Source organism: Odontesthes bonariensis, chromosome 23 (assembly GCF_027942865.1).
Source record: "Odontesthes bonariensis isolate fOdoBon6 chromosome 23, fOdoBon6.hap1, whole genome shotgun sequence".
Classification (NCBI taxonomy): Eukaryota; Metazoa; Chordata; class Actinopteri; order Atheriniformes; family Atherinopsidae; genus Odontesthes; species Odontesthes bonariensis.
In genome coordinates, this window is record NC_134528.1 from 17,279,678 (window position 1) to 17,301,987 (window position 22,310).

General features: G+C 42.7%; 3 protein-coding genes across 4 annotated transcripts; 1 reads left to right on the forward strand and 2 right to left on the reverse strand.

Annotated features, from left to right (window-relative positions):
* The first annotated feature begins 157 nt into the window (after positions 1 to 157).
* pagr1 (PAXIP1 associated glutamate-rich protein 1) lies at positions 158 to 2,573 on the forward strand. Its single transcript, XM_075457062.1, has 5 exons — positions 158 to 443; positions 685 to 894; positions 1,399 to 1,732; positions 2,010 to 2,098; positions 2,194 to 2,573. The coding sequence occupies exons 2-5, from the start codon at positions 720 to 722 to the stop codon at positions 2,427 to 2,429; spliced, it is 834 nt and encodes a 277-aa protein (XP_075313177.1). The 5' UTR covers positions 158 to 443; positions 685 to 719; the 3' UTR covers positions 2,430 to 2,573.
* Positions 2,574 to 3,735: 1,162 nt separating this feature from the next.
* tlcd3bb (TLC domain containing 3Bb) lies at positions 3,736 to 11,494 on the reverse strand. Its single transcript, XM_075457527.1, has 7 exons — positions 10,969 to 11,494; positions 8,648 to 8,850; positions 8,234 to 8,317; positions 7,757 to 7,982; positions 7,437 to 7,532; positions 6,377 to 6,486; positions 3,736 to 6,235 (listed from the first exon to the last, which is right to left on the reverse strand). Exons 2-7 carry the CDS (start codon positions 8,770 to 8,772, stop codon positions 5,968 to 5,970), a joined length of 909 nt encoding a protein of 302 aa, XP_075313642.1. The 5' UTR covers positions 8,773 to 8,850; positions 10,969 to 11,494; the 3' UTR covers positions 3,736 to 5,967.
* Positions 11,495 to 15,836: 4,342 nt separating this feature from the next.
* On the reverse strand, positions 15,837 to 21,934 carry mazb (MYC-associated zinc finger protein b (purine-binding transcription factor)). 2 transcript variants are annotated; one of them, XM_075457456.1, is made up of 7 exons: positions 20,827 to 21,934; positions 20,484 to 20,634; positions 18,804 to 19,234; positions 18,044 to 18,291; positions 17,890 to 17,953; positions 17,500 to 17,671; positions 15,837 to 16,869 (listed from the first exon to the last, which is right to left on the reverse strand). In XM_075457456.1, exons 1-7 carry the CDS (start codon positions 20,857 to 20,859, stop codon positions 16,526 to 16,528), a joined length of 1,443 nt encoding a protein of 480 aa, XP_075313571.1. In that variant the 5' UTR covers positions 20,860 to 21,934; the 3' UTR covers positions 15,837 to 16,525. The 2 variants fall into 2 exon arrangements, with proteins under 2 accessions (XP_075313571.1, XP_075313572.1); XM_075457457.1 differs by having other exon boundaries at positions 19,128 to 19,234; positions 20,827 to 21,929.
* Positions 21,935 to 22,310: the final 376 nt, after the last annotated feature.

The window sequence follows — 22,310 nt, forward strand, 5'->3', positions numbered from 1 at the left end:
ATTTTAACAAATATAATTGTCTATATTAATCAAAATGAATCATTTGAAACAAGTTTTTGCACACGAAAAACGAGGCAAATTTGGATATTAAACTTTTTCTTTGTAAGACTCAAACTCCGTCTGCGACTGCGCACAACAAAGGAAGTTGTGCCAGTCGTAGATCTACACCCCAATCACCTGTGGGATTAAGGCTACACTTCCCGTGGATGGATTATCCGTATAGTTTTTAATCAACGGGATTTTACAATCCAACAGAACCGAGCAGACCTTCACACGGTTCCTCCATTCAAAATGGCGCTATGTTTACGTTCCTGCATAATCGTTTATCGTACGTAGCAACTCTCATGGGGAGCTTTGGTGATTGTATCGCTTGGAAAATAATTTGACCAAACATTTCACCACAGCAACACTGACCCACGGCAAACCAGTGATAACAATTGAAGGCACGTATATTTATTAACAAATTAAGAGATAGCTAGCGGTTAGCTTGGTTAGCTAGCTTGTATTGTCCAGTGAATGTATTAATATGTTTTCCATTTACTGTTTATCTTAGCGCTACATTAATTGGTATAGCTGTGCTGCTTGTTTTTGACGTTATGGCATTCTTGACAATCTCACAAAGACACCCCCGCTCCCCGTTCCTACATGTCCCTCCCATTCATAAACACAACTTCTGTTAAGCAGATCTGTGGCTGTAAAGTTCACCAACAGCAGGAAGGATGCAGGCTGAAGCCACAGACTCTTCTCTGAGAGAGGGCATAGAGGCTCTAGGTGTGAAGGACTCCGAAAAACCTGAGGCAAGCAAAGAAGAAGAGGGAAATGCAGAGCCTCAGGCCACGGAGATGACAGCTGCCAAGGAGCAGGACGACGATACAACTGCCAAGGAAGAAGCGGGTAACCGTATTTAAAGACGTAGACGAGAAGTATCATCATTTGGGAAAAAGTCTTTGTTCAAAAAGAAAGCGCACCGTTAATAGTGAATAGCAGACAGTTTAATTTGTAAAACATAGATTGTTCCGTGTGTATCTGTAAACAAAACATAAGAAAATGGAGTTCCCCATAACTGAGTATCAGAGACACGATGCAGTACCTATTTGAGTCCTTTTCCCTCTTGTCCAGGGTCTAAGCTTAATTTACTAAAATTCTTGTTTTAGGAACAATTTCTCTAAAGATTGTTCTATGTGTTCAGCAGTTAAGGAACACACGCTGTCAAAAGTATGATGCACTGTGCAGATTGTAGCTACTGTGGGGAAAGGAAAAAAAACTGTGACAACTTAAGCAATAGTTTTTGAGAAATCTGCGATAAGTCAAGAGTGCTTTTAACTCCCAGCACTGGTTTTCTCTTCACCTAAAAGCAAGTGTAAAACTGACTGTCTGGGTCTCTTGATGTCTTCTCAGATGGGAACACAGAGGCCGCAGAAGGCGAGGCACAGGCGGATGAACCTCAGGTAGACACAGCGGGGGATGCTGGGGAGGAGAAGAAGGCAGCAGAAGTGGACGGTGAATGGGAGCTTCCTTACAGCGACGAGGAAATTGAGGACCCCAAAAACTGGATGCCTCCTCCTTCTGAGATCAAAAGACTCTATGAGCTCCTAGCTAAAGGAGATATGTTGGAACTGAGCTTCGTGCCCCTCCCCAGAAGGCCTCCCACACCTGAACGCACCCCTTCGCCAGAGAGAGACGAAGAAGATGAGGCCGCAAAGGAAAGGGAGAGGCAGGAGAGGGAACGCAAGTCAGTAACGCTTTTTCTTTCCAATGATTTCTCGTGTGTTATTCAGTATTGATAGTAAATTATCTAGACTGTTGCTTGTTTTTAAATTCATTTAAATTATTTTATTTGTTTCTCTTTATATTCTTTTATGTATTTTTAACGCTTCTTCCACTCCCTGCTGCAATGCTTTTATTTTATGTAAAGCACATTGAATTGTTTGTACATGAAATATGCTATACAAATAAATTTGATTTGATTTATTGTTGAGATATAAATAGCTTCATGTCCGCCCCCCCAGGCCTCCAACTCCAACTGAGTTTGACTTCAATGAGGAGCAAATGCAAGCCACTCCCAAGAATGCCTTCATCAACAGACGCAGAACACCAGGTGCAACCAGCAAATAAGTAGCCAGTGTTCGGCTTTTTCTCATCTCCCAACTGTTCAGTGTTGTAACTGCTCAAATGTTTTTCCTCGTCTTCCAGGATCTTCAGCCCGCTCCTCCGTAAAGAGGGAAGCTCGTCTGGACAAAGTATTGTCAGACATGAAGCGCCATCGAAAAATCGAGGAGCACATCATGCGTACGGGGCGAGACCTCTTCAGGAGTGACAAGAAGCTAGAGGAGGCTCTCTCTCCAAACAGCAAGAAGGAGCGAGAGAAGGAGAGGGAACGAGACCGAGACCCCAGCACCATCTTCTCCCCGAGACAGAGGAGATACTGAAGTATTTAAAGATGAGGACTTGCCCCGAGGGCAAATGAGAGCTTGTCAAGGCTCTCACGAAACTTGAATTTTTTTAATGTAATGGGTTTTGTATGTTTTGTGTGTTTTGTATGACGGCAATAAAAGTTTTAACTCTTGAAAATGTTCACCGATCTATTGGAATCAGCATTTGGTGAGGCAAAATAGCTGCTTTCAAGTTACAGCTCTATAATGAACACAGGCTCAAAGCGCACACTTCCGGCTTTAATTTAAGGCTCATCGTTTCCAAGTTTCTGGAAAGGCTTTAGAAGATGCAGCTACTATTTGCCGCACCCCGTTTCCGAAAAAAAAAAGAGATTTTCTAAAGTTAAACAAAAGCTTACATCTGATTTATTTATTCGTTTTTGACCCTTTAACAGACATGAGTACAAAGGAAATGGTTTTCATTGTCTTCAGTAAACGAGTATTTAGAAAATGTAAAGAAGTATAGATTTTGATGCCAGTAACACACAAAATCAAAAAGTTGGGGAAAAGGCAGAGAAAGAAAGGGGAGGGTCTCACGTTTGGGTAAAAAGGAGAATCTGCCGGGGGTGCAGTTTTATTCAAGTGAGGGTGGCTCATGGCTCACCACGTTGTTCCAGACTATCAGAGAATCGTCAAACACTAAACTCAGTCGGGTTCAGATCAGTTGACTTTCTCATCATACTAATCTACCTTTTTAAGTTAAAAAAAAAAAAAAAAACTTCTGCTTTTGCACTGCTGAATCTGAGCAGACAGCCCATCTGCGCGCACTTCAGAATTCATCTGGCAGATGTCATCTCCTCATCAATGAACAGAAGTGGTTCGGAGCCACTGGAAGCTACACGTATAGTACGACGCCTGTGCCACCACACTGTATCCTCAGATATTACACATCTTTTATGATTGAGTTATTCTATACTTTTTAATTCAGTCACAATATGGTGCTGCCCATAACCAGGAGCACCGACAGATAGCAGGATATGTCACTTTTAGTTGTGGTGTTAAAATCTGACAAAGGGATCTAATTTCACAGTATATTCAGTGTACAACTTTTCAGCCACTGTTTATCTTTACGTTTAAATCTTTACGTTTTGCACCAAGCGTCGATAAAGAAGACATCAGTCCATTTCTGAATGCGAGTTAATTGTCTCCGGCGCCCTCTGCTGGCTGAATTAATCTTCCACACGTTAGAGCCACAGTTTAAAACAAAAATGCGAATGGGCAACATCAACCCCGTTGACATGCACTACACATAAAAACAAAATAACTGATGAATGGCATGCAAAAGAAAGGACTCGAGGCAGGCTCAGGACAGAGAAGTATATTTTCGCTAAATTCGAGTAACAATACAGCCTTCATGTAAGGCTCAGAAGCATAGAGGATAATATGTACGCATAAATATGCATTCAAAAATCACAAACCAAATAAATAAATAAATAAATACTTACAAATAAATAACAAGCATTTTGTGGAATATACAGTACATCAGTTGAAATGTTTCAGTATTGTCAAGAAGCAGTACCTTATGAATCCATGGAACAGGGGAATGGATATTTTGTGTACGACATGCCCACAGCTGTCCAGATGCTTTGGCACACACTATCCTGTCTTGATGGGGTTTCTTTTGTTTGGTTTTGTTTTTGTTTTTTAAGCCATTTGAAATTTTTCTTTTTTTTCCTTGAACCATTTCCAGCACACTGTACCTGCGTCAAACAAACATAAAATGATAAAAGAACCGACGGCTCGATGATCAGGGCATTTCGTATAATTATTAAAAGGCGTCATTTGTTGACCTAAGGGTGGAAATAAATTAATCATAATAGCGCAGATTACTCGATGGACAAATGTGCTGCTTGTCAGTCACAAGGGAACACTTCCCTGCAAGACAATTTCCCACTTTTGCTCCCCTTCAAACATGAACATTGTAAGTCCCCTAACAAAGCAAAGAAATACTTAAATCTCATGAATCCCTTTTTGTGAAATATTCCTGCCACGCAAAATGGACATTTACATCAGCACCAAAGTAAAAACAAGAACTTTTAAGTGAGTACTTCAGAGCAGCTGTCCTCGTATGCAAAATAAAAATAGTGATACCAGTGAACGGAATGAAGTTATATCTACACTGAAACAAGAGCCACCACTGTAGCCTTCAAGTGGTTTGCATACGCTTAGGTGTAAAACAGTGAAACGATTTGTCTGAATGAAGTGTTCGTGTAGTCCGAAGATCCAGAAATGTAGGAAAATGCAGTAGTCCCGTTGAAGGTTAAAAAGAAAAGAAGAGACAATAAACAGAGTACTCAGCCAGGGTAGTAATATTCTGACACGAGCAGCAGAGAACAATACAACCAATGATAATGTTGCACCTCCTCTAATGTGTAGTTATTCTTTACTGTTTACCTGTGGCATCTATGTGAAGAGACAATGCAACCTAAAGAAAAGTGGGGCAAAGTGACGTTGATTTATATTGGTTAACAAACAAATACAAATTCTGGCGTTTCTACTCGTTTTTTTGTCCCTTATATATACTTTGGAGGTATATAAGCCCCCCCATCACAAATTTGTAGCAATTTTCTTGTAAATCTATGACTGAATCCCAGAGACAATGAGTTTTTTTTTTTTTTTTGTTCCTTTAAATTTAAAACATTATTATTATTCGAACAAACGTGTCTTAGATCCAGAGGGGCCCTAATATGCAGTCAGAGAAATGAGACAAAACGTGAAAAAATTAAATCATCAAAAGACATAATACTGACAAGGAAAGGACAATTTCACACCTGCTATGTACAACCATCACATGTTTCTGTCCGAGGAAAGCTTCTTTCTTCCTTCTTTGTGGATAAGAATAAATGAAAATGTAAAGAAACTGCAAACAATGGGGGAGGAAAAAGGGATAAGGCAGCAGAATACAGTATTTATGACATTATCTCCCTTCTAAAGATGAGTCAGTCTGCAGGTTGGTTACATTTTGTTAGAGTGACAGTGACTACATAGAGGATACAGATAATAAACACTAACAAGTCAAAATACTGCTTAGCCGGGATTTTTTTGTCTTTTTTTTTTTGTTTTTTGTTGAAGGTCTTCTTCGTTACTAAACTGAATCAAGCCTTCCATCTACAGCAAACATACTAACATACAATATAATACATTCCTATGTTCCTACTCTCCCTATACTGTGAGGCAGAGAGGACTGAATTTGATCTACAAGAGGGAGAACAGCCACCTATGCTTGCTATACATCCAGGCAAATTCCTCTCAGGTCAGTGCATGTTACTATCTGTCACAGTGCCTGATGACATCTTAAAATACTCAGTGCCCAAACACTCGTTTTCCTATAAACTAAGAAGCTGAAGTAGTTGAGGTCAGCCACAAAATCACTGAGCTGTTCACTGGCTACAAACCCTTCAGCGTGATTTGAGGTCAACATCTCAACCTTTTTCAAGTCTTGCTTTTCCCTCATTGCTTTCCTTCCTTTTTACATACTCATTGGTACATTCGCCTTCCTCCCTTCCCCAACCCTCCCCCTTCCACTTCACTTTCCTCAGTGAGTGGCCAGCTCGGGCTCTGTTGAGCTCGTGCTGTAGCCGTTGGCGGGCTGTGGCAGTGCGCTGCCATCCGTTTGACGTTCCTTAGCAGCGGCTGTGGTCGCACACGGTCTCTGAGAGCGGGAGGTGCCCTTGAATAGTCGCAGGGCACCCCTGCAGATAAGGGAGAACCAGTAGAGCTGGGGTGCCATGAGCAGAGCAGCACCGAGGTTACAATGCCACGGCACCGAGAGGGGAACCATGTGGAAGGGGATAGATGCGTACCTGGATCCAAACAAAGGAAGCACCAAGAAACGTCATTTCTGTGCCTTATATCCACAATCCAAGATACAGATCAAGTAGCTGTGTGAGTTACTGACCCCAGCTGAGTGAGACAGCAGAGCAGAGATGGAAAGAAAGACATACCTTCCATAAACGTAGTAGAGGTAAGGGAAGAGTAGGACTCGAAAGATGAAAAAAGTGATCAGCATAAGAGCTCCATTCACTTTGTGCAGCAGAGTGTGTTGCTGTTTGTACTGAGAGAGAGAGGGAAACAGAGAGAGGGAGAGAAAGAAAAGCAAGCAGTACAGTTTTGTGAAAGTAGTCAATGTTGATCTCCTTAAGCAATGTCATATAGTTACTTTTAACACCATTACATTTGTTAGTGCAGTCTGTATCGACTCATGGACTGACCCAGTGGTGTCTGGAGAGCACAGGGGAACAAACTGCTGCTGGGACACTGGTTGACTTCTAAAGGCGGCAGCTGAACAGTGCAAGTCTGGTTTTATTTTACATTCTTATTGGTTTAAACTTTTATCTTGAACAGTCAACCTGCATCGCTGTGATAATACCATGGACAACTGTGCACGACCTCTGGCCCATTCACCAGTGTTAAACCCCAGAATTACATGGCATGCCATCAATAAATGGCCTTTTGTTTTTTGTTACTGGTCTTTTATTCTGTAAGGGGGGAACACTACAAGGGCACACCTTTTGTTAGTTATCAGTTGGCCACATGCACTGCTTGGGTAAGGCAGGGTGCTAAGTGACAGAGGGTAAAAGGACAAACTGACATTGTATCTGCTGATTATCCACTCTTAATACTGCAGGCTATATTCAGAGGCAAACAGCTGCCTTAGTTGGGGGCACAAGTAGAAAGCAAAGGAGGGGTTCAACCTTCACCAAAGCACCGAAACACTGCACACAGATCCACACAAACCTTTAACAAGTGCAGGGGAGGGATGCAACTTCTATAATGGCTATCCAGGCTAACGTTGTTACCAATTTAAGACTGATGTTTGACAGTGCTGTTCGTGTAAGACACCGATGGACATAAACAAGCTGCGTGCCGGGAATAGCTGGAAATATGCTCTCCAATGGATTAAAAGGGAGGAGAAAAAAAAAATGGAAAGTGCAGAAGAACTTTAGTGAGAAACATGCGCATGCGATAATGAAATCTCCTTTCAGGCTGATTCTTGACACTTACCTGAATAAGTATTTTTCCTAAGCAGACAGACGGAGTGCTGAGCTCAGCCATGAACATTATACCCTGGAAATAATCTCCTTTTCCTTGTCGCCAATACTGGAGAGAGGAAAAACAGGCCGATTATTTTTCATTACTTCGATTACAGCTTCGCTTCTTTGTTGAATTTCAGCAAATATAAAATAAAACTTGCAATCAAAATGCACCCCCCCTAACATCCTCACTGTTAATTTACGTATGCCAAAAATGCGTATAAATACTTCAGTGCAACACTTTTCTTCCCAAATCCAAGCTCAACAGAAAGAGCAACATGTGACAGTTACCACAGAGACAGGGAAGCAGACGGTGACCATGACAACGTGGTGCAGCACCATGAGGAACTCGCGACGCAAGTAGCTGGTCAGTGCGGTGCTCATGTGTTGGGGTGCTGCCGAGGCCTCCTCGTGCCCTTTGACCCGCAACTTGTACCAGTAGCACATGAACATTGCGTAAATGTCGTACACGAAGTAGGGGACAGCAAACATGATGTAAGAGCTAGTAAGCCAGTGCCTGTGTAGAAAAGGAGGAGAGGTTGGCTTTTAAAAAAACATAAACAAAGGACACATGAGAATTGAATTCAACAGTGTTAGAGGCACCAACTCAAACAGAGCCTTGATGAATACCAGAACACGATTTCTCTAAGACCAGAGTGCATCTACGTGATTCATTTCAAACCTGAAAAACTCACAGATCCTGCCAGGCGACTTGTTTCGCTTTACAAAAGAAAAGGCAGGCAAGTCAAATGCAACAGAGCTACTTACTGGTCCTCAATGATGTCCTTACAGGAAGAAGCAATGATGTAACCAGCTGAAGAAGCCATGACCGCCTGAACCGATGACACCAACCTAGTGGCAAAATTCAACAAGTCAAGTTTCTTTTTTGTTTTTCGTCATAAGCTGATGAGTTGACAGGTTTTAGACTACTTGGTTAATGTAAAACAGAGCTAAAAGTACTTGGCAAAAATAACATAGCAGCGGGAAAAAAACTTGGTTCTATAATATGTGGGAGTTAAGCAAAACAACTTAAAAAAAACCAACTTGTACGACACCCAAAAAAACAACCCCGCCCATATAACACGGTATTTCAGGGCGCACAATGAAGCCATTAGAAGTTAAATAGTGCAAGTGACGACTATCTAGTCATGAAAAACATAAAGTGGTCCCAGAAGGTCTAACCTGGCTGATACAATGACTGCATCTCCTTCGCTCCATCTCAGTGCAGGGATTAACTTCAGGCACTGTTTGGACAGGAGGAAAAGGCCTGGAAAGAATACAGACCCAGCAGCCAAGATGGTCAGCATGGTCCCTTGCGATCTGTCTGAGAGGCAAAAAGTACGGCAGGCAATCTGGTCCTCGAGATCCGTCGCTCTCTGTCCTCTCTGAAAAACACAGACCCCGACAGAGTGAGTGACAGTTTGCACTGCTCTCACCACAAGCAACTCCCCCGTGTATACATTTGGCTGCAGTTGCTGAGATAACGACAAAGGGACATTATCAAAGTCCAACATACGTGGCTATACATTACTCTAGCTTAACTAAGGAGATGTGAGACGTGGTGTTTATTGGATTGACAGCAGGGAGATTCCATACATTCAGCAAATTTTTTGGAACCTTTCAAAAGGATATTGACTCCTTTTTTTAGTGGTGGACCTAAGAGTCGTTGCCTCTTTGAAGGGAACACTTGTGATCTGAGAAAATAAGCACTTTGGAAAAGGTTTTCACTCAGAAACATGGAAGAGAGAGCAATTCTAACTATTCCCCTGTTGCAAAAAAAACCAACAACCTCTTGACAAAATTATTCTGCCATCACGTTTGACTTTAGGGACAGCGTCAATAGGACGATGCTCTGAGCCTGTTTTCCTTCTATTGAACCTTTAACAAATTTCACCAAGATGTTTCCCCCACACGTTCTGGTGGAAACTGTAACCAAACACTGAAATCCTCTTCTTTTTACCCCACTATAATCTGACAAACATTCAATTAACCTTTGGTAAACTCCCAGTGGGCTTTCATGTGCCTTTAGTGAGGAAGGGCGTCGATCTGGTCAAGCTGCAACGATGGTTGCCTTTCAGTCAAACTTTTTTTTACCTAAATCTAACGTCTAGGAAAAGCTTTTCTCCAAAGCTTAGGGGCACACCGAAGGATATTGTGGTGGGGGTGGGGGTCAGTGTTTTGCCAAAAGACACAAAATTCTCAACTTGGCTTTCACCAAAATACAACATCATCTGTGAGATACTGTACAAACCCAGGTGGGCCTCTTTTAAACAGTTACAACATAATTACTGGGGGACTAATCAAGTTGTACAAGCATATAAATGCCCAAAGACAAAGGTGAAATGCACCAGAGAATGACTAAGAGAAAATGTGCAAAAGTTTAATGAGTCTGAAAACATTTGAACATCGCGGAGAAATTGAAAGGGTTTGAAAATTTTGGGAATGCACAGTTTGTATTATATAGTGGCAAGGACAGAATGGCATACGGAGGGCCTTTTGTGCACAACTCTGTCCAATCCACCCATACTGTTGTTTATGACTTTGCCATTTATTCCTACGGCAACCATGTGGTGCTACCATGCGGGTTTGCTTACACCAAGCTAGCTGACTCATTAAAAAGCTCAAATCCATTAGCAAAATACGCAATGCGCTATTTTAAAATAGTGAACGTCGAAAATATCGACATTAAATGGACTGCTGGTGCCCACTGTTCCTGGCAAAAGCGTCAGCCAATGTCACCTGTCCGGGAACAGAGTTGGTGGGTAGCTTAACAAACAAGTAAACTGAAAACAGTTATACGCGGACACACTTAGCGTTATAGACACTGATCATTCGCATGGTTAACCACTCAATTTAATGTTAGCTTTAATAACTAGGCTAAATTGCACAACAGAAAGTCCGAGAGCACACATGCCAAAATGTACTTGGGACTAAACTAACGTCAACATAGCTATACTTTAGGCTTTCCATGAAAATGCACCTGCAAGTTAAGCTAACAAGCTAACGAGGGCTACAGGTAAGTCAAAGCAAATTAAGTGGCATGTCACCGCGTTGTTTAGAAAAGAAGTAATTCAGTCAGTAAAAATAAAGAATGCAGCTCACTGAACAGAACAGTACTGCTAACATTAAATGTCACCCCTCGTATTAGAATCCCTGCCCCTGCGCTGTAGAATCGCCTCCTAACAATGACACCACGGACGTTAGCATTAGCCCAAAATGAAGCTTTAGCAGTTAAGAGGACTGCTTGGCTACCCACAAATACACAGAACCACAGCTAGCAACATGGATGACACCCAAAAAAGAAAATTTGCAACTGAATGTGTCACTTTCCACGTTTTGTAACCGATTCATTCAGAAAAAAACATTAATGTTAGACTGTTTTGCAGCTTGTTATTTGTTTTTAGCCCTTAGCAGTAGCAGCTAAGTCAACCGATAACGCAAACGCTAACCGGGGCTAACAGATTGGAGTTTGCACATGTTGAGAATAGATATTAAACATTTACACAGCGGCTGTGCAGAGTCCAGTCAGCGGCCAGTCAAAAGTCGTGTCCTGCAGGAAGCGTTCAAAGATATCCCAGGGGTCTCAGCCTCGATTGTCCGCATGTTTATGTGGCCACTTCAATGCTTGAAGGGTAGTAGCAGCGAGCTAATGCTAGCTTGCAGCAACTTTGATCAAAATCTGTGTGAGGGCAGCTCACTGAGAGCATTGGTGGCTGGCTTGCGATCCAGTCAGCGCAAACAAAAAGCGTTATCTAACTGAAATAAGTTAAAGCGACAAGAGAAAGACAAAGACACAGTCTGGTCCAGATGTCAACGTGACGTTAGCTGATCCTGTCGCTAAGTCATCGCCTGTCTCGCCACAGCACAGCAGAGATGCCGCTGCCTCAGCCTCCCAGATGCAACGTTGACTCAACACTGTGCACTGCTGCGCCAACTAGTTCCTACAGGTCCACGCAGAAGCTCGTGTCATGACGATAAATGTGAGGCAGTCACAGGCCCACATTATGTACTTTAGTAAATTGTTGTCTTCATTAAAGTATCCCACATCTGTCCCAGCTGTAATCGGTGTCAACAGTATGCAAATCGTCCTCTCCAAAATTCACTTATTTGCACAGAGGCGTAGCCAGACAAAAGCCCATTGTAGCACATGTCCCCCATTATGCTTTCTGCACAGGCTTTTCTACAGACAGTACCATAGGAGCTCCCTTTGTGTGGCCCTTTCTAACTACTCCTGCCACACTGATGGACCTGAAATAAGTAAAGGTAAAAATGTTGAGATATGAAGGTGTGAAAGAGGTACAGTGGTGTTCATTGTGAAAATGCCCGTCCCCCCCCCCAAAAAAAAACCCCAATAGCCTGTATATTCAAATAATAACAAAACTCAACCGACATTCATTTCCTTTTCACAAAGATTTAGATGATTAAAGAAAATTAAAAACTGATTTTATAAATTCAGTTGACCATCTCAAAGTATATTTATTTAAATACTGTATATACTAGAAACATTTTTTCATCTAAGCTATCTCATCTTTTCTTTTTTTTCCCCATTTGGTTGGGGGAGCAGTTACATCTTGTAACCTCAAATGCGACTGAAATCTAGAAGATCATTGGATAATCAATGCAACGTTTTTCCTTTATTTACCCAGCAAAATTATAAGAGTGACTTTCTAAATGTAGAAATATAGAACATCCGTTTGTAGTTCCTTTCATGCTGGATGAAGTAGGCCTATTTCTTTCAACATGGCATACCAAAAAATGTTCCTGCTAATGCCTTTAACTGATCTGTAAAGCCTTAATAACTGCAAAAAAAGTTTATTACACACCATAAACCCTTTACAGGTGTTCCTTAATCAGGCTTGTAAAGATGTAGCATAATTCAGCACTTTAAAAAATATCAGAAAAGAGCAAAGGCTTTAAACAACCTCGGCCTCCTTTTCAGCGGGCCATTTCATGACCACCATAGAAAGTCAAAAGGGGGGAAAAAAAAGAACATTTAAAGTCCAACTGGAAATCAGTGAGAAAAATCAATTATGTGCAGCGATAGTCACTAGACTTGCAGCTCTTTCGTTAGAACAAGAGCGGTCTTTGTCATGAAAAGACCAAAAAGTGGAAATAACATTTTAGAATTTAGCCTTTAGAATTCCCATAAAGAGAGCAGACGTCAAAAGAGAAACCTAAAAGCTTTATAACATCCTTGTTTAATATTAAGTGCATTTCTTTTCACGGTCGGGCATGAAACTTTGAGAGCCCTTTAGATTTTTTTTGAGAACGTGGCCTCAATCATCGGGCTTTCACGTAAATTCCAAAAGTTGACAAGTTTAACTGATATAAAACATGATTTGTTTTAGTGAAAATTTATCCAATTTTGCGTATCTCTGAATGCCACGGCTTTCCTCTCACAGCCCTGCCCTTCACACTGCCGTCTTTCGCCGTTTCTGAGATGGTGGAATTAGAATGTGAGAAAGGCCTGGAGTTAGTAGTTACCCTTGGTTTCTTTATATGTGCGTGTTTCACTCAAACACTCCTCTGAAAGGCAACATTGAAATTGAATTATGTTCATTTGTACACGGTCTGATGTTCACCGACATGTCATTGTTATCCCATTAATTGAAAATACCTGATTCTAAAAAAAAAACAAGCATGTAAGGAGACATGCTTTATCATTTTGGACAAGTTTTTTCTAATTACTGTATATAAATGACCACGCTGACTGTTTCTTGTCTCGTGTTTAATAAGGTCCTCTTCATCTACTTTTAGGACAGTGTCAACCGTTTTAAGCAGAAATACAGAAAATTAGAATGGATTCATAAACTGTGAAGTGCCATTGTTTATGTGTCTTAACCTGTTTTAAGGTTGATACTGATTACCACAAAATTAACTGCAATTAGAGTGTGGAGTCAAGAAACAGCGGAACCGATGAGCTCCTTGTCGAAAACACTGTCACTTAAGTGAAAGCAATTCACTTTTTGGGATTTTTCACGTGACCAGAGAATGATGATGCATAATGAGGACAAGAAGACATTCAGACTTGTGTACAAGACTCAAATCACTCGGCACATCTTGCGTGAACGTGTGCTCGTGTAATTTAAGCACACAATGTGTTCTGTGTAGAACCTGATCTTTGCTTTTCCAGGAAGGCCTCGTCTCAGGAAAAGATAATTAAAGCCTGCACCTACCTCACGTGGTCATTGTTGTGAAGAGGCAGCTGTGGGAAGAGCGTTTTGTCTGCCAGTTGGAAGGTCGGAGGTTCAGACACTGGCTTCCCCAGACCACATGTTGAAGTGTTCTTTGGGAAGACATTGAACCCTCCGTGGCCTCCATCAGTGTGTGAATGTGTGTGACGGAGAAAAAGCACTGCAAATACCCATAACACTGTAAAGGCTGAGAAGTGCTGTTTCATTGGATCAGCTAACAATACCCGTCGTTGACATGAAGCTTTTTAAAAAGAAGGGAAATTTTTTTTTTTCCTTTCCCCAAATCTGCTGCAAACATCTACTGATTGCTGTACTTCCCAACCCTATTTTACTTTTTTTAAATGTCAGTAACAAGCCAGGGGGTGGCACAAAAAAGGAATGACGCACCAAAGCCAAAAGCGTCCTGCAGCTGATGAACCAGGGTGGTGGACAGATGCGCCTTACATCAGCAGGTAGGACTGGAATGAAATGGGTTTAAATAGGAACCTGATCTTGTCACTAAAAGCACTTTCACAGTTTCTGCTCTGCTCTCTTAAAGGTGAGAGCAAGGCACGTTAATTCCAGATAATATGGTCGCACAAGCACTGACGTCACCATTGGTTAACATTTATCAACGTATAGCCTAAGATGTATTGACTAATCCCAACACATGGTGATTTGACCATTAAACTGTTGCAAATGGAGCTTTTTAACTCTCCGTCTTTGACACTTTCAGTCTGTCAGTCTTCGTATTCTGTAGCCGACGCTGCAAGTTTTCTTGCTGTCGGTGAATAAATGATTAGCACACAAGACAATTCCTGTTTACTCTTTTTACTTTAAATTGTCCAAATTACAAAATAATACCATGATCTCTACTTCATCTACAAAAAAAAAAGAAAAACAATATTTATGACTGTAGTAAGCATCGTTGATTTCTCTTCTTTTTTTTTTGCTCTAACAACCTTTTAGACATGCATACTGTTGAGAAATATAAAAATATAAATATAAATACATCCCATTAATATTCTTAATGAATCCATGACTAAGATTTGAAATATTTTATCATAAAAGAATTAAAATGCAGTTGAGTACGATAAGGCATTAAGATGTATCACAAGAGCTGTACATAATCCTAGAGTAGAGGTATTATTCTTTTTTTTTTTTTTTAGTGTGATGAAGAAAACCTAAGATTAACTTGGAATAAAATCGCTAATTTTTCTCAACAGGAAGAACACATTTTCAAAGAAAGAAAGAAAGAAAGAAAAATGAAAGATAAGGGGGAAAGAAACAACCCTACAAATTTGAAGGTAACATATTAACACAAAACTGAAAAAGCACTCCAGTACAAAACCAGGATTTGTTTACAGCATACCAAGTGGTGTTGCCAACTCCTATTAAACTTCTTTGCCTGACCTGCGACTTTTTAAGCCCTTTCGACACCACACATCACTCACAATAGAACTCAAAGCAACTGAAATACCCGCTGGACGAGTGACCGTTCTTTACGTGATGCAGAACGACAAAGACTGGCGTTCCAAACATGTGCTATACAGAGAGTTGAATGACTAAAATCTAAAACGCATAAGTTTCACTCGTTGGACTGGTACATAGAGAGAACAAAGGACTATGGCAATGGCAGTTACAATCAAATGAATGGCAAACAATGTCAAAAAACGTCTGAATAAAAGCAACACTTTCATAAATATCATCGTTTACAGCTAACTAACTTAGAGGAACTGCTGAGTTTTTCTTTTTGTTGTGACAGTTCCGTAACAATAAGCATGACCGAGCTAGCTTGATTTCATGCAAAAGGTAGTACTCGGGTGCAATAATTGCCATGTCAGAAGCTGAAGTGTTGATTAGCAGTTGTTTTCTTATGGTTGTTGTTTTGTTTTTTTCCTTTTAAAAAAAGGCCAGACCCAGAAAGGAAGACTGAGAGCAAGACAATCCAAGAAAGCTCAAACCTTGATCCTTACTGAATCCAACAACAATTTAAGGTGCGTGATGCTCCTCAAGACAACTCTCCTTTTGTTTCTGTACCTTTAGGAAACAAATGAGCACGTACATCCCACAATTTTCATACCTTCCACAGCATGTACAGTATGGTCTTCTGTCCTGATCAATTAACATCCCATTAGTAAAGACTTAGTGACATAACATTACAGCTTCAAATCAAACGTCGATCTCCATTTTGTGTGGGGAAAAAAAAAAAAAAAAAAAAAAAAAAAAGAAAACATGCGAGAGGAGCCCAAACCTACACTCACACCCAAACACCAAACACACAACTTCCCTTCTAATGTTTGTTATCTTCTTCTTTTTTGTTTTTCTTTTCTTTTCTTTTTCCTGAAAGCTATTCTCTCCCTGCAACTTTCACGCGAGCCATATGGATTCTTGGTGAGCTGCAAAAAATGGAGGTAAGATCAGAGCTGGTGTGAGATACCATATACAGTACTTGGTGCACTTGCAGAGAGCAGCCAATGCCAAAGGGTTGAGGGGAGGGACAGGCAGAGAGAGAGAGGGCAGAGAGGGGTGAGGAGTACAGTAGATGCTCACAAAACCACAGTTTCAATGGAGTCGTACATAAACAAGAGCTTTCGGGAATATCTAGGCTGCACATCCAGGTTTGTCATTAGTGTCAGTGAACCTGCCATAGCCATGAAAGTCCTTCTTTTCACAACTTCAGTCCAATATTGCGGCTCTTCCCATGTGCTCCATTTCTCTCCAGCTCTGAGGTGAAACTGCCCCCCTCGAGTGCTAATTGGTGATAATGCTCTTCATTGTCAAAACCTAAACTTGTCATAAATTGAAACCGGATTCGCATCTACAAGTAACTTCCACCTTCTCTCACCTTACCCTTAGCTCAGGGGCTCGGGTTAGCTCTTGAGCGCTAACTGTGGGACTGTGGTGCTGCAATGCTAGAGCAGTCTGTGACAAGCAGGTCCACCACTGTGTTACCGGTGACATAGACGGTGGGCGCCGACACCATGTTGCTAAGGGAGACAGAGCTGCTGGCAGCCACATTAGAAGTGACGGGGCTCGGGGCACCCTGGTTGTTGCTGTGGGTGCCCATGTGCCCCTGGAGCTGAGTGGGCGTCTTGCAGTGGACGCCGCACAGTTGGCAGACGAGAACACCACCAGAGGCCGTGCCGCCAAAGCCCCCGGGACTCTCCTTCCACTCTTGGCCGTGGTGTTTCTGGGCGTGAACACGAAGGTACGTCAGCGTGGTGAAACCTGATGGGTGACAGATGAGCCAGGAGTCATTTCGGAGAGATGCGGCAATCGATCAAAAAGAAGTCTGATCTTTCATATTAGAAATGTAGGCAAATCAGGTAAAGTGAAAGGCAATCAAAAAACAAACAAATTCTACCAACAGGATCTCAAAATGTCAGCATAATTGATTTACAGGATATAACACATTCTTGCTGGTGAACGCAGATCAATCTGAATGTAACAAAACCCATATGCCAGCCCCTCTGATCACGACTGAGTGTAGTAGTGATTTAAACTCTTTTCTTTATATTTTTGCATTCATATTGCTAATATTTTTTACTTTATATTGTTGATACTTTATCTTTCTTATTCTTGTTTTGTTTCATATCTATGTAGATACGTGTGCTGCCACATACTCAATCAATGCAAAAGCAAAGGCGCAAAATCGATAACTGGTGCTTTTACTCAGGGACGGTGACCTTCTCCAGACTTGGAACTGCTGTGAAGTTGCAGCGCGTTGTGACCTGAATAAGGAGCTGCGCTTAGCCAAAACAGAGTCTGCTCCATAACTTGTGAACTCCACGGGTACTGGGACTTTACAGGTGCTGTACTTACTGTAAACGAGCCAGTCAAAAGGGCATGTGTACTTACTGCGGTTACAGAGGTGGCAGGAGTGGTGCTGCGACTGGTTGTGCACCCTCATGTGATCCGTGATGTAAGCGGCAGACAGGAGCTTCCCACAGATGTGGCAGGGCACCTTCTCCTCGTGACGAATCATGTGCGCACGCAAGCGATCCTTCGTGGCAAAGCTGGACTCACAAGTCTGAGGAAAGGTAGAAACATTCAGTCAAGCAGAAGTCACGCAGACACTTAACTCTTATGTATGACGTGACAGCAACAGAGTTGTTTATGGGTACAAAAAAAGGAATTACAATAATTATGTGACTTTTTTTTCTGTCAAGGGGTTGAGGGTGTGAACCATCTAAAGATACAGATAAATGAAGATAACAGGACATGCAGTAAAACGGAAGTGTGACTTACGGGGCATTTGAAGGGACGCTCTGAGGAGTGCACCTGTCTGACATGACTGTTGAGATGGTCAGGCCTTTGGAAAGATGGACAGTGGGACATGTTAGAGTAGAAGAAGATTGTTTTCTGATTATCTCGGTGCTGTGCGACTGCTCCACAGCCTTACCTGGAGAAAGCCTTGCCGCAGTGAGGGCAGATGTAGGGTTTTTCCACACCACCCTGGTGCGAGCGCACATGGTGGCTCATGCGGTCCTTCCTCTTGAAGCGCTGCTGGCAGATGGGACAGGAGAAAGGTTTCTCGTCCGAGTGGGACAGGCGGTGGCGGTTGAGGTGGTAGACGTCTCGGAAGGCCTTGCCACATGTCTCGCAGGCGTGGTTCTTCCTCACGGGATTTGGGTTGGGATTTGTGGGCCGCTGAGGCAAAAACAAGCAGATGAACAAGCTACAGAGTTTAGGTTTGAAGAGTTTCAACACAGAATTTGTTCCAATTACACGACAACATACTGTCAGCCATTCAACATTCCCTTATTTTTGTTGAAACCATGCAAATGTATACAGATAACTGCTGATTAAGTAACTGATTTGGATAAGTAAAGTTGCCCATCGTTTTGTGTTTGCACACGGTTTGTGTTACAGAGAACATGCAGGGGAGCGCGAGGGGGGAGCTTCGAGCACAGTGTTTCTTAAACTGGGGACCAGTACCAAACACTGGGATGGATTTTACTGGCCCCAAAACCAATTTCTGATCATTGAGCTGAAACAGAATTGACCACACAGGAGAATTTAACTCGGTGTGATGCAGGTTGACACACGGCAACTGCTTCGGAGAAGGTGGTTTAAACTTCCTTGTGATGAGGCAGCTTAAGAAACAGCATGCTTGAAGGTTTGGGGTTGACGACAGCCGTCTCCACAAGGCCCTGACCCACCTGTACTGTCGCCCCTGTGGCCATGACGACAGCAGCAGGAGGCGGAGCATGAGGGTTAACACTAGCCATTACGTTTGCCATGGCCACCCCTTCACCATCCTGACCACCCAGAAGAGGCTGTTGGGCGCCCGCCAGCACGCCGGGAGGGGCGAGAGGGGGAGGCGCGGAGAGGTGCAGCAGGGAGAGGGGAACAGTGGGCCTCTCCGTCCTCCCTCCGGCCCCCACCGCCATCGCCAGCGGGGCCGCTGCCGCCACCACCACCTGGCCAGCTGCTCCCTCCTTTGCTCCCTCCGCCTGCTCTCTGGCCCTGTCCTTCATGCGTACCCCAGTGTGGACCGACTGGTGCCGCCGCAGGTTGTAGTTGTTCTTGAACTGCTTGTTGCAGATGGCACAGATGTGTTGCGCGCGGGCCGGCCGGGACACTGGCTTCACTGGACCCCAGGGAGTCGGGAGAAAAGACAGAAAGAGACTCGTTAGTGTCACCTAAAAGCCAAAGAGTAAGTGAAAGCAGTCAAATGAACTTATCAATCGTTCAGAATGCGTTACTAAATGTTAACTTATGGTAAAGATCTTAATAAGATTCCACCAGCACCAAACAGATTATTCTAAAGACAAGAAAACCAAATTTGTTATTTTGTTTTCATGATTAGAAACTAACTAGATTTTGATTCTTTCTTCAATTATTTGATCCTCTAGCCGTCACCCTGCACAGTGTTGCAAGGTCTAAACTTCGTGGTGGTTTTCAGCAGACCGAGGCAATTCAGAATCAATGAATGACGCAGCACACTGTTGGCCAGTGGACGTGAAATCGCTCACCAATAAGTGAATGGAAAGAGCTCGCAGCTTAGAAAAAAATAAAATAGTAAAAGCAATCACGGTGGCAAAGTGGCTGAAGGGGCACCACAATGAAAAACAGAGATACTGGAAAAATTGTACATGGTTTGCAGGTTGAATATATAAATCCAATAAATGAATCCAATGGGTTCTCCTACAGATTCCAGTTTTCTTTCGGCCTGGTTGCTACTACAGCAGCTCTTCATTAATTCATCTATAGAAGACGTTTTTGACGTCCAAAAAAAATGTCATCATGAAGTTAATCAAGTCCAAACAACACTAATCCACAGCTAATTATTGCACTCTGATGGTGTCAGGAAACTGGGATGTATGAACATTTCATATTCAGTGAAAAACCTAATAATGAGAATAGGAAGGTTAGTTTCAGGCCTCGACACGACTTGCAGTCCGACTGCATCACAGCACTATCTGAATCGGTTTTAAAGCAACAGTTGCTTGATGTTAACATAAAGAAAGACCAGAGGATACTTAAAGTGTTCAATTCTGCACCTTCCATCTATGGGGTGGCAAAAGAAAAATGGATGATGTGAACTTTCAATAAGGTTTAATTAACAACACAGGGTTTTTGAAAAGTAAAACGCTTCATTGATACAAGTCCATTCCCCATTTACGTTTTTACTTTAATCAGATAAAACTGTTATATGAAAGGATTTCATTAAAACCGCTCAGGCCTTTCTAGCTTCGTCTTCCTGTCTCTTCACCTGCCTGCACTGGGTTTCTGACACCTGACTGACTTTAGAACAGGCACCGGATGATCCCATTTAAACTTTAAAGCCTTTCAGAGCTCCACAGGTGCAAAGAGGAGAGGAGTGCAGTGTCCCTCACCTGGCAGGGGTTCCTCACTGAGAGCAGTGGTGTCCACAGTTGAAGGAGGCTGTGCAATGTGCTCTGTGGGTGGGGTCTGGGGAGAGCTCGTATGCACTTGCATGAGCTCTGATTGGAGGCTCCCGTCCACTTGGTTTTGGGTGGGAGTACTCTGGAGAAGGCAAGGAGAAGGCCATCACCAAATGTAAACACAAGTCACAGCATTATCTTGTTGAGGTGCAACGTAGAAACACAAGATGTGAGTGCAGCTGGACAACACTGCTGAAAAGGCCGGTGTGGGGTAAAATGTGCGGTGTGAGAAGAGAGAAAAGAGGCCCGCAATGCCTGCCCAAAACAAGCCTACCTGGAAGAGAAAATTGCTCCAAGCAGCATCCATTTTGCGCCACAGTGATGGAGATTATGAAGTCAGCTACTGATTGAGATCGTGGAGAGCGACCTTTGCATGTTGCGGATCGGCCCACCGACGATTGAGGCGCCAACAGTCGCCTGTCCTGCAGCGACGGGCTTCTGGATTCTCTTGAAAAACGTGAATAAAGCCGTCTGCAAAAATATGTTTTTCTCATTGAGGTAGCCTGGTGCTGTCAATTAAAATGCACGCAGCTGTTGACTAAAGCAGGCTGCGGTACACGGGCAGAAGTGGAGCAGGCCAAGTCCAATAAACGGCCCGTTTCTCTTGGACTTTGTTGGTTTTTTTTTAAACTTTAATTATTCTCACACTAATCTGACCAGATCGCAGTATCCCACAACAAAACTACTTGGAAAATCCCCCAAAAGAACGCATCTTGGAAGTATTACACTTTAGCAGTACACACAGACCAATCTACGTGAAATAAATGCATTTTTACGCAAGAGTACAAACATGAGTTACAACACACGCATCTGGTAGCACAGCAGCTCATGCTTTGTTTTTAATTTATGCATCTATTTTTCCGATTTCCCCCAATAGGCCAATCGGGTGTTTGTCGAAGCCTCGATGTTGGATTCAAGCCCTGACCCCGGCGAGCGGCGCTCTCGCCGGGCCGCAGCCTATCGCTCCACCTCGGCCGTTCAGCTGCGAGGATGTCATCTTTCTTTTTTTATCGCCCGCTCTCCCTCCTCCCTCCCTGTCTCTTTCTTCCTTTTCTTTTTTAATTCCTCTTTCTTCTCCCCCTCCTCTCCTTTTCTCGCACCGCTATGTCCCACTTGCTCTTAAAGGGATAGAGTTTCTTCTTTGGACACCCCCCTCATTTCCGTCTCTCGCGCAGAGCTCGTCCTCTCCCCTTCCTTCCTGGTTTTTTCGGCCGACACTAAATGCACGCCAGCCCTTTCTTTTTTTTTCTTTTTTCTTTTTTTCCCTCTACTCAGACCGGGCTGTACTGAGCAGACCTGCTCGGCGGAAAAAAACAGCCGGAATTACTTTCCATGAACGGAGAGATGACAGACGCATCTTAAAGGCAGTGCGCGCAGATCCTCCCAGTCAGACCATAGTAATGATGTCAGAGCCAGTTAGAGTACAGGACGAATAGCAGCTCAGGATGCACACACAATAGATGAGAATGACTGTCAACAACGATGCGCCTGCAAATAATCATGATGACACTTATATGTGATGAGGCTCTCAATGTGCTTTTTTAAAGATTAGAAACTTAAAGGGGCCTCGGTGCGAAAAAAAAGCATCATAACTAAAAATGCTACAAAAAAATCAGACGCCACGAGAAGAAAAAAAACCCCCCAGAAACCCGATTTTTCAAAATGCAGCGTTTCAGAAAACAGTGGTTTTAGATGTTCACTTCTTTGTATCTCGTGAAGTGTTTTGTGAAAAGTCCTGTTTTCTGGAAACGGTGTGAA

What these genes read in the sequence shown, in the direction of transcription:
- mazb (XM_075457456.1), bottom strand. Translation starts at nt 20,859, where the DNA reads ATGGATGCTGCTTGGAGCAATTTTCTCTTCCAG. An exon ending in CAGTGAGGAACCCCTGCCAG is followed by an intron (nt 19,235 to 20,483) that starts GTGAGGGACACT and finishes CCTGGGGTCCAG; the next exon opens with TGAAGCCAGTGTCCCGGCCG. An exon ending in TGCGGCAAGGCTTTCTCCAG is followed by an intron (nt 17,954 to 18,043) that starts GTAAGGCTGTGG and finishes ATCTTTCCAAAG; the next exon opens with GCCTGACCATCTCAACAGTC.
- tlcd3bb (XM_075457527.1), bottom strand. Translation starts at nt 8,772, where the DNA reads ATGCTGACCATCTTGGCTGCTGGGTCTGTATTCTTTCCAGGCCTTTTC. An exon ending in GCAGTCATTGTATCAGCCAG is followed by an intron (nt 8,318 to 8,647) that starts GTTAGACCTTCT and finishes TTTTGCCACTAG; the next exon opens with GTTGGTGTCATCGGTTCAGG. An exon ending in TAGGAAAAATACTTATTCAG is followed by an intron (nt 6,487 to 7,436) that starts GTAAGTGTCAAG and finishes TCTCTCTCTCAG; the next exon opens with TACAAACAGCAACACACTCT.
- pagr1 (XM_075457062.1), top strand. Translation starts at nt 720, where the DNA reads ATGCAGGCTGAAGCCACAGACTCTTCTCTGAGAGAGGGCATAGAGGCT. An exon ending in AGGCAGGAGAGGGAACGCAA is followed by an intron (nt 1,733 to 2,009) that starts GTCAGTAACGCT and finishes CCGCCCCCCCAG; the next exon opens with GCCTCCAACTCCAACTGAGT. An exon ending in CAACAGACGCAGAACACCAG is followed by an intron (nt 2,099 to 2,193) that starts GTGCAACCAGCA and finishes CTCGTCTTCCAG; the next exon opens with GATCTTCAGCCCGCTCCTCC.